The sequence below is a fragment of the Cryptotermes secundus genome, unplaced genomic scaffold, assembly GCF_002891405.2.
Source record: "Cryptotermes secundus unplaced genomic scaffold, Csec_1.0 scaffold282, whole genome shotgun sequence".
NCBI classification, from domain to species: Eukaryota; Metazoa; Arthropoda; class Insecta; order Blattodea; family Kalotermitidae; genus Cryptotermes; species Cryptotermes secundus.
In genome coordinates, this window is record NW_019738874.1 from 230917 (window position 1) to 248152 (window position 17236).

The 17236-nt window shown below is 41.0% G+C and overlaps 2 protein-coding genes across 7 annotated transcripts in view; one reads left to right on the forward strand and one right to left on the reverse strand.

The window, feature by feature from the left end:
- The window catches only part of LOC111871160 (putative tyramine receptor 2), a 248106-nt gene that overhangs the window by 164404 nt on the left and 66466 nt on the right, over positions 1–17236 (forward strand). The window lies entirely within an intron of this gene.
- LOC111871152 overlaps positions 1–17236 on the reverse strand; it is a 35971-nt gene that overhangs the window by 1880 nt on the left and 16855 nt on the right. The window contains exons 7-10 of the mRNA XM_033754128.1: positions 9784–10331; positions 6985–7258; positions 4144–4268; positions 2507–2728 (exon numbers count right to left, since the gene is read on the reverse strand). Of these exons, the coding sequence (XP_033610019.1) occupies positions 2507–2728; positions 4144–4268; positions 6985–7258; positions 9784–10331 (1169 nt within the window). The remainder of the gene's footprint in view (positions 1–2506; positions 2729–4143; positions 4269–6984; positions 7259–9783; positions 10332–17236) is intronic.

The following is a 17236-nucleotide window of genomic DNA, read 5'->3' on the forward strand; positions in this document are numbered from 1 at the left end:
AATAGAGGAGAGTGCAGTGATATGGACGGGAAGAGCTTCCAGAAATGGGAGAACCGGGTATTTCCTCAGTGTCTCTGTGAACATACGAATAGAGCAGAGTGCAGTGATATAGACGGGAAGAGCGGCCAGAAATGGGAGAACCGGGTACTTCCTCAGTGTCTCTGTGAACATACGTGTAGAGCAGAGTGCAGTGATATAGACGGGAACAGCGGCCAGAAATGGGAGAACCGGGTACTTCCTCAGTGCCTCTGTGAACATACGTGCAGAGCAGAGTGCAGTGATATAGACGGGAAGAGCGGCCAGAAATGGGAGAACCGGGTACTTCCTCAGTGCCTCTGTGAACATACGTGCAGAGCAGAGTGCAGTGATATAGACGGGAAGAGCGGCCAGAAATGGGAGAACCGGGTACTTCCTCAGTGCCTCTGTGAACATACGTGCAGAGCAGAGTGCAGTGATATAGACGGGAAGAGCGGCCAGAAATGGGAGAACCGGGTACTTCCTCAGTGCCTCTGTGAACATATGAATAGAGGAGAGTGCACTGATATAGACGGGAAGAGCGGCCAGAAATGGGGGAACCGGGTACTTCCTCAGTGTTTCTGTGAACATACGAATAGAGCAGAGTGTAGTGAAATAGACGGGAAGAGAGACGGGCATTTCGAAACAAGGCAGAGGACAGGCTGTGTCAAAACCTTCAGATTACTGAACTCAAAAAGACTAGACCTATAGGTCTAGTCATTAGCACGTCTGATAATATTCCGATAATTAAGAAGTTCTACGTATTATGTGTATATATTTTGTGTTCAGTGGTTGCTGGTAATTAAACACATTATAAGGCATAAATTTTTTCTTAAATGTGCTACTCGTAGTCCCTCATGACACGTTAAGTTGTGCACCGTGTCCTCGTTTTTATTTTTTTAATTTTTTGACTGGCGATTGAGTATGCTTCCAGGCCATTGATTCAGCCCTGTTCTGTGGGGTGTAGTGGAAAGCCAAGATCTCATTTCCTATTGCAATTCTTCTTAAGATTTCTTCATAATTCCTCTCGTACTACTGAAGAAGCAACAAGCATAGCTCGAAGGCAGTGAAGTCTGCAGGGAATTGTTGAGTGAGTGTTTGATTGATTTCACACTTCCAAGTTCAAAGGTAGAAGTTCCTGCTTACTAGGACTCTCTAAAGGATCTCAAGGAATCTGTTGGGAGCAAGAGACCAGGATTATTCATCAAAGGATTTGTTCATTTGCAAGACAGTATTCGGCCCCAGAGTGCTGCAGCAACCGAGAATCTTTGGAATTCCTGAGAGTGTGAAATTCTAATTACGTCCCCGGTGCAGTCCTGATTTTGGACGAAGGATAATAAAGCACCTCAAAGGTCAGCGCTTCCATTCCAACAAAGATGTTCAAAATGAAGTAAAAAAGTGTATTTGCCCAGGATGCATTGTTTAGTTCTATGAAGGATTTGGCGACCGTGCGCAGAAGTGAAACTAATATCAGTCTCTATTATATTTAAGCGTCCTGTTGCACTATACATTTCTATATGTAATAATACAAATACCGTCGTGAATGCAACAATTTATTTGGTTGTAGTTCTTTGTCTTTCCTTCCTCTACACTACATGTTTCGGCCGTAACTGGCCATCATCAGGTGTATTTTGCACTACGCAGCTGTCACGCTGCACACCAGCCTGTCAGTTTTGTTTAAAATCTCGCCAATATACGCTCATCAGTTTTGATTTTAGAATTCCAGTTTAAAATTTAAAATTTTTAAATTTAAAATTTTTAAAATTTAAAATTTAAAGTTTTAACTCACAGGGATACCTGCTCTGTGTCTACATGTGCTGCAGCGGCGATTTCTTGTTTCCAACACCGTTCATGTATTATTCTGTGCAGGCTCCCTGTGTGCGTGCCGCTGCTCATCTTTAATACTTTTGCAGCAACACACAAACACACACAGGGAGCCTGCACAGAATAATACATGAACGGTGTTGGAAACAAGAAATCGCCGCTGCAGCACATGTAGACACAGAGCAGGTATCCCTGTGAGTTAAAACTTTAAATTTTAAATTTTAAAAATTTTAAATTTAAAAATTTTAAATTTTAAACTGGATTTCTAAAATCAAAATTGACGAGCGTATATTGGTGAGTTTTTTTAATGAAAACTGACAGGCTGGTGTTCTATATTGTGGATTGTGTGTAGTGTGACAGCTATGTAGTGAGAAATACACCTGATGATGGTCAGTTACGGCCGAAACATATAGTGTGGAGGAAGAAAAGACAAAGAACTACAAACAAATAAATTGTTGCATTCACGACGGTATTTGTATTATTAATATCAGGCTGTTTCTCAGTCTCGTGAGTTACTCTGTGTGCTGTTACTTTTTTAAATTAAAAAGGGAACCTTACTTTTGAACTGTCCACATACTAACCGTGCGGTAAACAACAATAACATTGACGGGCCTTTCTTCCTGTTACAAACAATAGTATCACATGTAAGCTACTTGAGTCCACTCACCTGAGACCACCATGTCGAGGTAGGACATCTCCTGCATCCCTTCATACGTAAGCTCGCCCTGGTGTTTAGCCATCACCCTGGTGATCTCCTCTCTCAATCTGTGCTGTATGTCTGGATGCATTGCAAGCTCGTACAGAGCGAAACTCATTGTTGTGCCGGACGTTTCGAAACCTCCCGCTAAGAAGATGAAAGCCTGCGCCACAAAATCATCGCCTTCCATTTCTGAAACAAAACTGCTGTGTAGTAAATTTTCGCTGCTCCCAGTTTCCTTATATCTCCACATTCTTGCGCTTTACCCTATTTTGAGAAAACTTAAGTGTCTCGGTCGAGTATTCCTCAGAACAGGGCTGTTCTTTAAAAGCTGATGGTGGCTGTTCTGGTTGGGAAATATCCCACATTTTATAGAATCTCTAATATAAGCATTCTGTTCCAAAACACGTTACATTTTTTATATTTTCTTTTGGTATATATATGTATTTACATTATTATTCAAAGAATTCCAGTTCGGTTTAACTGCAGGCCACGCTTAGCTGGCCACCAATTCCACCTACGCTCCGATCCAGAACCGAATCTGACAATCACAAATGACGGACGATAATTCATTCTATTTAATACTTAGGAATGATATATCATTTTTATTGCTAGTGGGGTGGGACTAAGTCCCTTGTACTGCGGCCACTTCTGGCCTATTATACCAGCCCCAGATGATAGGTGAGGGTGATTGTGGAACAATTGGTGGAATGAAGATTGGCAGGGGAAACCGAAGTACTCGGAGAAAACCTGCCCCAGCGCCACTTTGTCCACCACAAATCCCACTTAACCAGACCCGGGATCGAAATCGGGCCGCCGCTGTAGGAAGCCAGCGACTAACACTTTGAGCTATGGCGCGGCCAACGATATATCATACTCCATAAATTAAGCCAATATATGAGCCAGCAGCTTGAATATAAATGCTCTCCTTGTTCCACAATCTGTAACTGCTAGTATGTTTTCAATATAATTAGCGGAATAAGCATGGAATATTTCCCTAAAATTTATTTAATTTTTGGCCTTCGTATCTGAGATGCCCACCAATCCGTACTATTCAGAGGAACTGAGAAATAGTATCTTGTCAGGTTCTCCCTTTAGCGTGAGTAGTCGATTTCATTGCTCAAATCGACATTAAAACAACTCAATCACGTTAAGTTGGCTGAGGCACTCCGCCACAAGCCGGAAGGTAGCGGGTTCGAGTCCCGATGAGTACGATTTTTTTTTTCCATTTACCTAATTCTTCCAGCAGCACTATGGCCCTGGGATCGACTCAGCCTCTAACAGAAATGAGTACCTGGAATCTTCTTGGGTGGGGGGGGGTAAATGGTGGCCGGCGCGTAAGGTTGGCAACCTTACCGCTATCTGTGTGTCGAGTGTCTAGAAAATGTGGGAGCCTCGACTTCTCACAAATGTACGGGTTTCCACGACATGTTACAGGGATAGTAACACATTCATAAACACTTGGAGATGTCTGTGATTCGTACATCTACAACAGCTGGATGTTTCCTAGACTCAAGGTCTTCATTTCGTTTTGTACACATCCGTGCGGTTATCCGTATGATGATGATGATGATGATGATGATGATTATTATTATTATTCTACTTACGTAATTTGAATTCGTTTTTCGGTTTCTTTGCTGATTTCATGTCTTCTTTTATGTGTGTCTTGCCCCTCCTCCTCAACTCGATCATGGAATCCAGAAAGTCTTTTCGTACCAACCCAGTCTTCTCTCTGAAGAGAGAAAAAGTGGGAGTAAAAGTATCTGAGATTTCAGTGGTGAGTTATAGCGAGATATTAATCTTCGAGTATACTCGTGTATAATGGAATTCAATTTGTGTACAAAATTCAACCTTACTGCTTAGTCTGAATTACATGTGCCCACGAGAACATGAACAAAATTTGAATCTGTCATCACACACGTTGAAATTTCAACGGTTATTCGTTGTTGTTATGATTTTCATACTTGAAGACACTTTTCTTAGTTCGCTGTGATTCATACTTGCATATTGTGACGGGATTTACTCAGAGCATTAAGCTGTGGAGGCAGAGAATGCTGTTGCTTGGTAAACACATTCCAAACGCAGGCAACAATAGAACATCTGTTGCTTAGTAGGCACCGAGCTGGTAAGCACAAATCAGTTACGTGAATTTCCACGGATACGAGCTAGCATATATAAGGGGCCATGGAAACTCTTCAAGGATTGCTTTCAGAGACTTATCCCAAACCACATTAGAGGTTGTATTTGTTTATAGTGCAATATTAAGAATCTCTAAAATATGTTATGAGGACAAACATATTCATAATAGATAAACCCATATTCTCGTCAGAGAGGATGCTACATAAGGGCTATTATCGCAAGTGTTCAGTTGAAAACAAAAACAGATTAGCTGTAAGCCGTCAGTCATAAAGCAATTCTGACTCTGACTCTGAATCAATGATTCATTCGCCAGAGTCATTCAAGGCAGTCAGAAATTCAGAAGGCAGTCAGAAATTTAAAAGGCAGTCCAGTAGTTGAGTATTTACCAAGTATATTCCTTACCAAGCAAAGACTAGTATGAAGAAAGCAGTCTTCTGGGATTTGGCACCGTGTATATGTGGTGTTAACCGACGTTTAGGAGGAACGTATCGCCTCAATCTTCAGGGTAGAAGTCTGCTTTTACCGTTTCTCACGGTCTCTTCGCTTGCAGATTTCTTATATTTTTTCTTCTACCCTGAAGATGGAGGCGATACGTTCCTCCGAAACGTCGGTTAACACCACATATACACGGTGCCAAATCCCAGAAGACTGCTTTCTTCATAGTCACCGCCGTGAAAGCCTCAAATCTTACAAAGACTAATATGCATATGGTGAAGCTTTATTTTGTGTGTTACAGTTATAGTAACTGTTAGAGTGCTATAATTATTTGTAGTTACTACTTGTGAATATTCAATAAATCTATCATGTAGTCTAGAACCCACTATTATTCGTCAAGCAGTCACCGACATTTTGCTGAATATGCAATTTTCAGCTAGGTTTTTTAAAAATAAATCTACATCTATATTCAGACTATGAATTACCGTGCCATCTGTCATCAGACTCTGCGGTCAGTGCATTTGCAGATCGCGAAATGGCTTCTGCATCTAAGTTCCAGCGGACTTGATGCAAGAGACGCATGTCCCTGCAAATGGCGCTGTGTGATCGTTACATTGCCTTCTTTATATGAGAGAAGTACATGCACAACGAAGGAGTAGAAGAGAAGGTACTCACCTATAGTAAGAGTATCGGCAGGAGCCACAGTGTATGGCCGAGAGGGTGCAGATGGCGAGAATCTCCCGAAATTTCCTGAATTCAGTTTCGGTCTACATGGTTCATGACCCGGAAGAGGGGTTTACATAGCGAAATTTACGAATGGTCGCTTTTTCTCTGAAACTTCCGTATTCTCCTATCTGTCTAAGCAGTATTATTACATAAATGGCAACACCATGAAGACACACAGAGGAGGAAACCTGAAGCTCCAACCATTCTTAAACTCTAGATACAACTGTGGATATTTTCATGCATTTGCCCGTGGAAAGAACCCCTCTATTGGATGCAACCAGAGTCTCTCTTGGAGGGGTGGAAAAGGAAAATCCCTATAAATAAATACAGTAGTCGCCAAAATTTCGGTACTGAAATGAAAAGACGTCCTGTTGATACCACTGTCTAGTCATGTGAAGGCCCCTTGAACGACAGAATCTTCTCAGATCCTGAAGAAATGGTCCGATCACCATGTCCCTGTAGCTTTCTTGAGTGACGGTAAAAGCATTGCCTTCCTCATCCTCAATGAAATAGGGGCCTAATATACCGTGTGCTGAGACGGCACACAATATCGTCACACGTGAACTGTGTAGCGGTTTCTGGACGATAACATCTGGCCGCTCAAAACCAAGGAAGCGAGTTGTCTGGCGACCACTTCCGTATGAGCGGAAATAATACACAACTATGAATACTTTTTCCTCCGTCGAGAGACCCATTTCCAACAATTGCACAACACAACTTCCTTTTCACTACTGGGAACACGTGCGGCTGGAGCTATGCCCCGTTGACAAATGCACCTGCGTGTTTGAGATGCGCGAGTTTCAGTACTGTAGTTTTGGGCGCATATTGTATTTCCTTTGTTCCTGAAATATACTGAGTGCCTTTGGAACAGCGACTTCAGTAGAGGAGTTCTAAGGTTTTTCCATGGTGTTGGGACATCCTTTATCGCGGAAAATGCGTTTCATGTGTGCCTTGTCCAGAAAGTAATTCACTATACGTTGAATTATTGTCCAAATTCCGATAAACAGCGTTTACAGAGTAAACGGGTTGTTAACTTCGAAATTTCTATTCACCGGTAACTAATATTTCTTGTTGATAAACCAATGAAAGTTATTTTAGGATTATTTACTCTATCTTTCATTTTCATGTGATAGTAAAAGGGAAGTTACCTGTATTCCACTGTACTCCAGATGGTCTTCCTGATGTAATCGGCCGTTGTGTCATTCATAAATTTTATTTTCAAAATGGAATTAAAGGAAGGTGCGAAGAACCATAATAGTGATACCAGTCCTTTCTTAACTGAGAAGTCGAGTGCTTTCCGTAGGTGTCTTCGGAATTCTGCGTCAGGATCCTTCAGGGTGTTGCTTTGGATCCCGAATGCACAGGAGGTTATCACGTCGGTCGTGTACCTGGCCATCGTCTCCTTCACGTCCAGAGCGGAACCTGTTAACAGACCGCGTTATGTCAGTTGTTTGTTAGGGACTGGGTTTCAGCTCTCCGGTTCAATCCGATATGTTATAAGCGTTACTGTCATTAGTGAAGAAGGTTCCAGTCACACAATGCTAAATAAATATTTAAGTCTGGAATGTGAATAGAGTAAGTTCTGAAACACATACATATAAAAACACTTGGTCACACGTCCTTTTGCGACGCCATAAATAACGACAGATTAATATAGGTTTATGAATTATAATGTGCCAATTGATTCTACAGGGAGTATCTTTAATTTGTTGACCGGTTCCCCTGCTCTGCACTTGACGGCGATCGGGCCGCAGCTTACCGCGAGACGAATACGAATTTTGCCGATGAATCAGAATGCTTTACAGCTGATAACGTTCGGAATGAAGAAGTTGACAGTTCACAGATCACAGGAAGTGTTGAAAATGCTATTCCTCTTCACCAAGATACCGTATTTACGCATGTATAGGCCTCACATTTTTTGCCAAAAATTCAAGAGGAAAACTGGGGTGCGGCTTATATTCGAAATATTCGAAATCACACTTCATTTAAAAAAAAATATATTCATAATTAGTAATACAGGGTGTAATACTCCTGAAATAATATTCCAAGAAAATTATTTTTTCTATAATTTCTGTCTGAAAATTGTGCTGCGGCCTATACATGCGTAAATACGGTATTTATGGCAGTTCTTTTTTTTTTGTTTAAAATACAGGCACAACAATCCTTTTTGCACTTACAGCACACCGGACACCAACTTTCACTTCTTGAGTTAGATTTGGATTATGTGAATTCCAGTGGCGATTATATTGTGTATTTTTGTATCCCTGCAAGTAAAACCACGTTTCATCCGAAAAGAATGTCAATCGTGGATCGATCTCACGTTCGGCGACCGACTGTAGGAACCAACTGTAGAAATGAACCCTGATAGCTGGGTCGCGTGGTTGCAAGGCTTGGATTGTTTTATAGGATCTAAGCTTAAGCAATTGTGTTGCTTTCTTGCTCTAACTTTGGCACTCCAGTCTCTTGAGCTAGACGTTTCAGTGATTTTCTATGTCCAAATCTGGCCTCTGTGTCATCTAACTTCTCCGCAATAAGTATTCAAGGCTTATATTTTCGTTTGTTATCTCTTAAATGTCACGTTGATATAAATTTATTCACCAAATTATGAATTGTTTGTTTGCTGGTAACTCTTTCATTACGAAATTTACTTCGAAATTTTCACCTACAGTTTCTAGCAGATCATTGTTGCATATAGATGTCATTCAGAAATTCACGTTCCTCTAAAGCACCAAAAGTTATACCGCACCATGAAATATCGCACTGCTCATGAACTGTACCTGAGGACAAACCGATAATGGAGCTGATAACTGCCGCCTACTGCTGACAATTACAGTTCACAATTGCACACACACTAGCGTTCTCAGTCTTGAATAATTGTATCCTGGCAACGGATTTCAACATAGTAACTATACGAGACTCACTGTAAATGCATCACACATGTTCTTTTTTTTTCACAATCTAATCCCTTTATTTTCGTCATCTGCCAACTCAGTTCTCAATTCTAGCTGTAACTGCTCTCCGGAACTCGAGTAAGTTCTCCAGAGTCAGAGTCAGGGTTACTTTACGACTGGCGGCTTACCGCTAATTTGTTCGTCTTGGCGACTAGCCCCGTGAGACGCGCGGTCCTAGTCCGTATGTACTCGTACGTAACTTCCTCTTAACAAGAGGATGAATCTGTCGTTTATAATTGCTCCTGATCCTCGCCAGTGCAGTCATTCTTATGTCCAAGTCCAGCGGGACTCATGACCACAATTTATTGTCTCATATTCGGGGGTCCTCCAACCTGGAAGGGCAAGATCCCCGTATTTATGTCCCCATGTAACAGCGTGGCCCAGTTATACCCCCAGGTCCAGGGTTCCATTTTCGTCACCTTTAGCGACTCGCAGGGTTATGTTGGAGGTATTCGACCCCGCCTCCACAAGGGATTAACTTCTTCTCAACTCAACTCTTTGTTATAACCATTTTGCGCGGATCGAAAAGAAAACACTCTTTCCAACGACCCATATTATTGTATGTTTACAGATCCTTTGCTTATAAACGGTTTCTTCTATTAGTGCGTGCGTATTTGTTGCAGCGGGAATGTGTTTACCGATCTGTTCCCGTTGCATAACCCCGTCGTTTATTGGTGCATTGTATAGCAACGGCTGTAGAGGCTACAATATGTACACAGACAGCCATAAACACACACATATATATATGTCATACACTGCTATTCGAGGATACAGTGTGAAATTATTTTCCCCTGCGCTGTGTTAATATATGAATTTTTATGTAATAAAGAGCTCCGTAGAGTGTTTCATTCAGGGCAAAAAATTAAATATATTCTATATTTCCGTAAGCGGAACCGTAAGATTTTTTATTTATTAGAAATGTCTAGCTGCTGCTTGATTTTTCTTAATTTATGATTTTCCCTGAAGGGTTATAACGGGGGAGCTGGAATCACTTACCTTCAGTCGCTACCCTATCCAGGACGTCTGTCAGGTCCTTACAGCAGAGATCCACTAGGTAGAACATGTTCTTCATTTTACTCGGCGTAAAAACCGGAGTTAAATTTACCCTCAGTTGTCTCCAATGTTGCCCTTTCACCATAGGCAGGCTCCTTCCAAACATGGGCTCTAGATTAACATTGACGGTGAGGATACGGTCTTGGAAGATTTTCGCATCCTTCACTAGAATATTCTTGACCAACTCCGGGACACGAACCAAGAGACTCGGCTTATCAAACGAGAAGATTCCCACATATGGCTTGTCACCGTGTTCATCATACAAATTCTTAAGATGGTTCCCTATGGTAACTTTCAGCGATACACATTCTTTGAGATTGCCTAGAAATGGCAAGGGTTTTGCGTAAGGGACACCGAGATTCTTCCAGAAGTTGAAGTTTCGAGTGAAGTAAAGATACAAACCAATGAAGAGTGCAGAAGGAAGTGTCAGACTTATCGTTAGCCACTCGAACAATACCATGGTTGAGTTGAAATACAAAAATATGACATAAATATATTAAATACAGTATTTAGAAATTTTCGGGTCTAGAAAACAGAAATTAATGGCCGTGATGATTCGTTGCGCTTACAAGGCGACACCCTCAATCCGCTAAAGTTGGCACTAACTTCGCCGACAAGCGGTGGCCCCTCGGTCGGTATACTTCGCTTGCGGACTAAAACCACGGAGTTTTTTTTTAGTTTAGGAAATTCATTCGTATGTAATTTTAAATTTCCGTGCCAATTCAAATTACAAACTCTGTATCTCAGTTTCTCGTTAATTTCTCGATGATGGAAGGGATGGTGGTCCGAAGATGTACTCGTATTAGAAATCTCAGGTAAGCAATGCTGTTCACATCGATATTGTAGTAAAATACTTATCGGTTTCCCACGAAGAGTGTTTCCACCTGTCTGCCTTAGAAGCTGTGGTGCAACTGACGAATTGCATACAAGAACACTGGACATACGCCGTATTTAGGTCGGCAGGCAGCTCGAACTTTAGTCATAAACTGCAGACTAAACAACACAAAACGTTTCATCTATTTTTTATTCTCATACTGACATAGAAGAGAGAGATAGATATATATGGCTACACTCTACAATGACCTGAATAATGTTACTCAGACGGTAGTCCGCGGGACATGGTCGGCCTGAAAGTATTCTCTTGCTAGCTTTGTGGGGGTTAAACAGGACAAGTCCGTAACAGTGAATAAAGCAATGCAGATACGTGTATAATGGAGTCCTTAAGTCTGTCGCGCAGAAATGGGAAGACCGTGGCGTGTTACGAACTCAGCTCATCACTGTTTACAAAATACTTCCCTCATAACCAATCCCACGGCTACAATTCCGTGCACTATATGTATTGCAAGTTCCTATTTTCCGAGGTATTTCTTGTACAGAGATCTATATGCATTTGCAACGTTAATACTCGTAGACCTCACTTCCACAGTTGGATGTTACGTAAGGGCTACAACGGCAAGTGTTCAGTTCGAAAATGAACTTACTGGTCTTGCGTCTCTACGGTCTTGTCGCCAAGAGGAACTGATTGGCTGTAAACCGTCAGTCGTAAAGTAACGCTGACTCTGACTCTGGGAATATCTCAAGAAAGTTACGAGAAGGCCTCGGATACTTGTCCAGCTGTCGTCCATCAGCAATAATTTGGAGTAATTTATACAGATCTGATATGCCAAACCATTATAAGACGAACTGGTATACTTTGCAGTAGGATATGTGGGCCTGTAACGATGGATCTACACGTTTAGTCGTATGAACATTTAATTTTTTACCTGTCCAGATATGTTTCTGACTTAGTGTTAAGATATTACGTGTGTTGATAGGTATATTTTAGAAACGTATTCGAATGGTGCATGCATTCTCTGCATGAATGAGATGATAAATAAAGTCTTTATAGAGTTAACACTGTAAGACTGTATAGCTGTTTGGGAGAAACTGAATCACTGTAATAATTTATACATTAATTCATTAATGCCTCTATTATTCTCATATTAGTAATTCGAAGACGTTGTTTACTGAACGCTGGATTAGGCTTTTCTGATAATCTTAGTTGCGTGAATGCTTGGCCTAGTTTTTCAGAAGATATTGTGACATTCGTGCGTCCATAATTATCGCCCATATGATAATATTATGGTCGACGAAAACGCAGAAATGATCGGAAATATCTGAGGTTCTTAACTCATTAATTAAAATATATCTCCGTGCTAATTATATGCAGTCAGAGAAATATGATTTTAAAATGATGAATTAATACAAAGTTCACTTTATATATATATATATATAAACATATAGTAGTATGCTCTGTATTAATTTTGATGTTCGCACTGAAATTTTTCGAAAGCCAACAGTAGCCCTCCGTCCATCTTCAACAGGAAGGACTTTACTTAAAAAATAATGGCCAGTGGAGTGTCTTTGAAAGGAACCACCCGAAAGAGGGACAACATATTTATCAGTCCCGCCTCGACCTGCATCAACCCGAACCTCTGCCCTGTGAACAGAACAAGTAGCTCGGACATTAAGAAGGTGTAAGGAACCCTGGAATGAGATTCCAACTCACAGCTCGCGGTTCGCATTCGACTGATGCTACCTGGTACGTCTTTTTCTGCACAAGCTAACCTATATTTTACAAACGACATACGATTTGGATTAAAATTCTTCAGCTGTGCTGTTTTAAACATTTTACTCAGTTCTGTATAGGATACATAGGCTTTCATGTATTCACGTTCGCTGGACTACAATAGAGATGAAAACATTTCTGAGGACAATCCCTTTGTTGGTATGTGAGGGAAATTTAGAAATGAGCATATCGTGGTTTTCATTATGGTTAGTTAACATTAACATATAGTTGCAGAAGCTGGTTGTCAATTTCTAAAGACAAAGATCACCAAATCTTGACAATGAACACGGCAGTGTACAGCTTGAATTGTGCACTAAATGATTTAGCTTAGATACATGGAAGAGTAAGTATTTTTAGTTAGCAGTATATCCTGATTTATTATATTCCTAAATTCCGTGTAAATTTCTCTTACCGATGCAAATTCTGGGACCTTCCCCAAATGGGAGATATGTGTATTCGGTCGATTTTGTTTCTTTTCCTCTGTGAAACTTTCCTGGTCGAATTTGTCCGGACCTTGGTAGTAGTGCGGGTCATAATGCAAAGCGAATACCGGGATGTAAACCCCTGTCCCTTTCGGACGTATTACAGTTCCATTTCCGGAAGCGGAAGAAGTGTGTAGTCACTGCCGCACATCCGGTCTAGAAATGGGAGAACCGTGCACTTCCTCAGTGTCTCTGTGAATATATATGTAGAGAAGAGTGCAGTGATATAGACGGGAACAGCGGCCAGCAGTTCGAGATATATAAAGGACAGACTATATATTAATTCATTCTGCTTATTGAAGACATAACGACGGCGAGACCTTTAGTCCCAGGGTGTTTGAGAACAGGGTGTTGAGGAGAATATTTGGGCCAAACAAGGATGAAGTGACAGGAGGTTGGAGAAAACTGCATAATGAGGAGCTTCATAACTTGTACTCTTCTCCAAGTATAATTAGAATGATCAAGTCAAGGAGGATGGGGGACGTAAAATATATGGCCGAATGGAGTTAAGAAGAATACATATAGAATATTGGTGGGAAAGCCAGAAGGAAAGAGACCACTAGGAAAACCAGGAGATATGTGGGAGTTTATTATGAAAATGAATACTAGAGAGAGAGGATGGGATGATGCGGACTCAATTAATTTGTCTATTGATAGGGAGAGAAGAGAGCTCTTGTTAAGGTGGCAATGAATCTTCTGGTTCCATAGAATGCTGGGAAGTTACTGAATTGCTGCACAATTGAAGGCTTCTCAAAAAGGGCTGAGCTCTATAAAGTTAGTTAATCTATCTCTTTGTCTATCTGTGTCTATGTTCTTCTTTCCGCCCTTCCGTCCATTCATCGATCTTTCCCTGTGTGTTTCCACTCACCCACCCTTAATTTTTTTATACCATATGAATCATTTAAGCGAAAGTGTGGGCCCCATGGGGTAATGGGGGCGTCTTATGTATAACACACATTAACCCGAAATGTTCTTTTAATATAAATGAGCAGCCATTTCTTTTATATTTGCCATATTTTCTTTTCATTGGCACTACAGTCCCTGTGGACCTAGGCCTACCTGCATGAACATCTCTGTTCACTTCGGTTTTTCTAGATCTTACAAATTCGGTAGGACTCCTTGGGCGGGTGATCAGCTCATCGCATATTTGTCATATACGTATCTAGGCCAATTCTCAGCTGATTATGGATAGAGTACTTTTAGCTTTCTATTTTCAGTGGGATGTCCCACTTTGTGAACTTAAGAGTACCCTGGAAAATTGTTCTGGTGGCCCTCTGTATACAGATCATAGACTGTGTGAAACCAACAGCAACATGAACGAGCTTCTTCTTTCCCTCATAACCCTCAGAATCACATGTAAACTACTTGAGTCCCCTCATCTGAGATCACCATGTCGAGATAGGACATCTCCTGTATCCCTTCATAAGTAAGCTCGCCCTGGTGTTTAGCCATCACCCGGGTGATCTCCTCTCTCAATCTGTGCTGTATGTCTGGATGCATTGCAAGCTCGTACAGAGCGAAACTCATTGTTGTGCCGGACGTTTCGAAACCTCCCGCTAGAATTTGAAAGGCCTGCGCCACAAATTCATCTTCGTCTAATTCTGAAACAGGAAATTTAAAATTTGTGTTGTAACCACTTTCCACTTCATTCAGCTTTGTTATATCTTCATGTTTCTGTCTCTGCCTTACTTTGAGAAAAAAATTAGTGTGATTCTGCGGAAAAATGCTTCTTTAACAAGCTGATAATAGCTGATTTAGCATAAATATATCTCACATATTATGATATCCGATTTTGAATTTCTCTTCCTCAAGATGACACTACTGGATCCTTTCATTATCCACTGTTTCCATTCCACACCCTGAACAGAATATTTCTTTACGATCCAATTAAATATTCTCTCAAGTAACGAAGTGTCCTCTTACGTGGCTTCTTCTGTCGTCACTAGACTTTTATCACTTCCTCACACTTGCTCTCTATTTCGTCGCCCTTAAGACCTTGCAGTTGCACTCATTGTGACCTAGGATATGACTCCTGAAAATGTGACACAATCTCACGGGGCATTCCGCTTTCTTCTAAGTCTCTCTTTAAGAGACGGGAGTCCGATATTGACATAAACCGTGAAACACACTTTGCTGAAATTCAGTATAATCATGATTTCAACAATGCTGAGTCCATGTCCTTTGCAACTTCTCGTCCATCATATTTCGTGAGGGAAATTATTCGTTTCGTAAAACGATATGTTTGAAGTTGAGGGTGAGAACGCAAGAGGATTGAATATGTCCGAAATCATATCCAGGTTTAGTACAAGACATGAAAAGTAACGGGCCGAGCTCCGGTAGCACCTTCATTGTGGACATATTTGTTTGGAGATATCTACAGAGTTGACCCCAATAATCGTGGTAAGATTACTGAAGAAATGAGACTCGAATTCCTGTTACATCATGCTTGTATGTGAGGTGTTTGTATAATAGCTAATTGCCTACGAAATAAAGAACTGTATATATTTCAAAGTAATTCGAATGTATTATTTGGAGGATTTTGAGACACATACGTCAAATTTGATTGGATGTCATCGAGACCCTCCTACATTTTCCTAATTTTGCTTCGCTGTTATCCGTTTCGTGTTATGGTGATAATATTAATTGGATATAATATTGGATTGATTTGGCTCATGGTAGGGACCAAGGAGGACTCTTGTGAGTACGGTAATCAACCTTTTGGTTCCTTAAAATTCTGTGAAGTTCTTGAATAGCTTCTCAAGAAGGGTTCAGCTCCACGCGTGAACAGACATTACGTCTGCAGTTCGGTGTAACATATTCTCACAGCAACACGCGACCTGACGGTTGTCGTTGCATAAAATCCAGAATTTTAACTTCAGTTTTCCCTGGTTCACATACAGTAGCAATGCTTGAGGCAAATATTACCGAATAACAGTTCCTAAGTAACTATCAGTTTACATTCTGTCAGTTTTGTTGTGTTTAAGCATGACAGGACTCGAAGTGCAAGGAAATGAAGGCAGGTTTTTTGGAGTCAGTTTTTCTGCCTTGCAAAATCTGGAAGACAGCCACCTTGGGAACCAGTGTTTCGTATGAACGAAAGTCCATCGTTCATTACAACTTTACTTCCTCGTAAAAATTCAATTGCTACAACTCCTTGCCTTTTATTTTTGTGAGTTTCATTTTGCCAAGATATTGTAACGGATTTGAATAACGCGTTGCCAAGCAACAACTCTGTTAACACTGTCCAACACGCAACAATAGAGGAAGCTGTGTTTTCTGTAGATACGACCGAGGCGCCAGTAGACAGGCTGGGTAGCGATCATTTGACATGTGTTTACTGCAGGACCATGTCCGTTCCGCGACTATATAACGAGAGCCGTGTGCTGTAGGTTCAGAGCGAGCTGGAACTAGGAATACAGAAGAGTACATGATGTCAGCCTATGAAAATTCAGTATGTGATTTGAAGACTATATATGCGCTATTATGCAGTGGTATTGGGAGTGTGCGATCTCGGGAGACGTTTATAGTTGCTGTGTTATAAATCGGTGAAGACTAGTTAAAATAGAGGGAGAGGATTAGTGTGGAGTTATTGTAAATTATTTAAATCAGCAATGGTGTAATAAAGGATTGTAGTTACGGCATACAGATGTCTAAGTAATCCAAATACGTACCCGAACGCAGTCTTCAGTCACCGTGACACGTGACAATATTTCACATAGGAGTTCTGTATATATATGTGTACTTAATAGACGCTGCTTATGCAGGCCGGTATAATTTGTTTTCAAAATATGAGACGAGAGAGTGGTCTACATTATGCTATATTCAATATTTTCTTCCTCATTCGTCTGTGATTCAAATATAGATATAATAGTTAAGCAAGTAAACTGGAATGATGAATGAATGTATGAGGGGTGGGCCTTCTCGGCCCTTGCACCGCGACCTACAGTGGTCTATTGTACTTAAACTATAATGATAATATCTATCATTTTCTTTATTACTGTATTTATACAGGGACACGGGGTAGCGTAGTTGGTTGAGTCATATGCTGGGAGCCGGAATATCGCAAGTTCGAGTACCGATGATGTCATTGGATATTTTCAATTTACCTAATCCTTCCAGCCGCATTATGGCCCTGGGGTCGATTCAGCCTCTAACAGAAATGAGTACCAGGAAATTTCTTGGAATATTTTTGGGGGTAAAGGGCGGCCGGTGGGTAAGGCTGACAACCTTACCGCCATCTATGAGTCGATTTTCTAGAAAATGTGGGAGCCTCAACATCTCACAACCCTATGGGCCTCCACGGCCT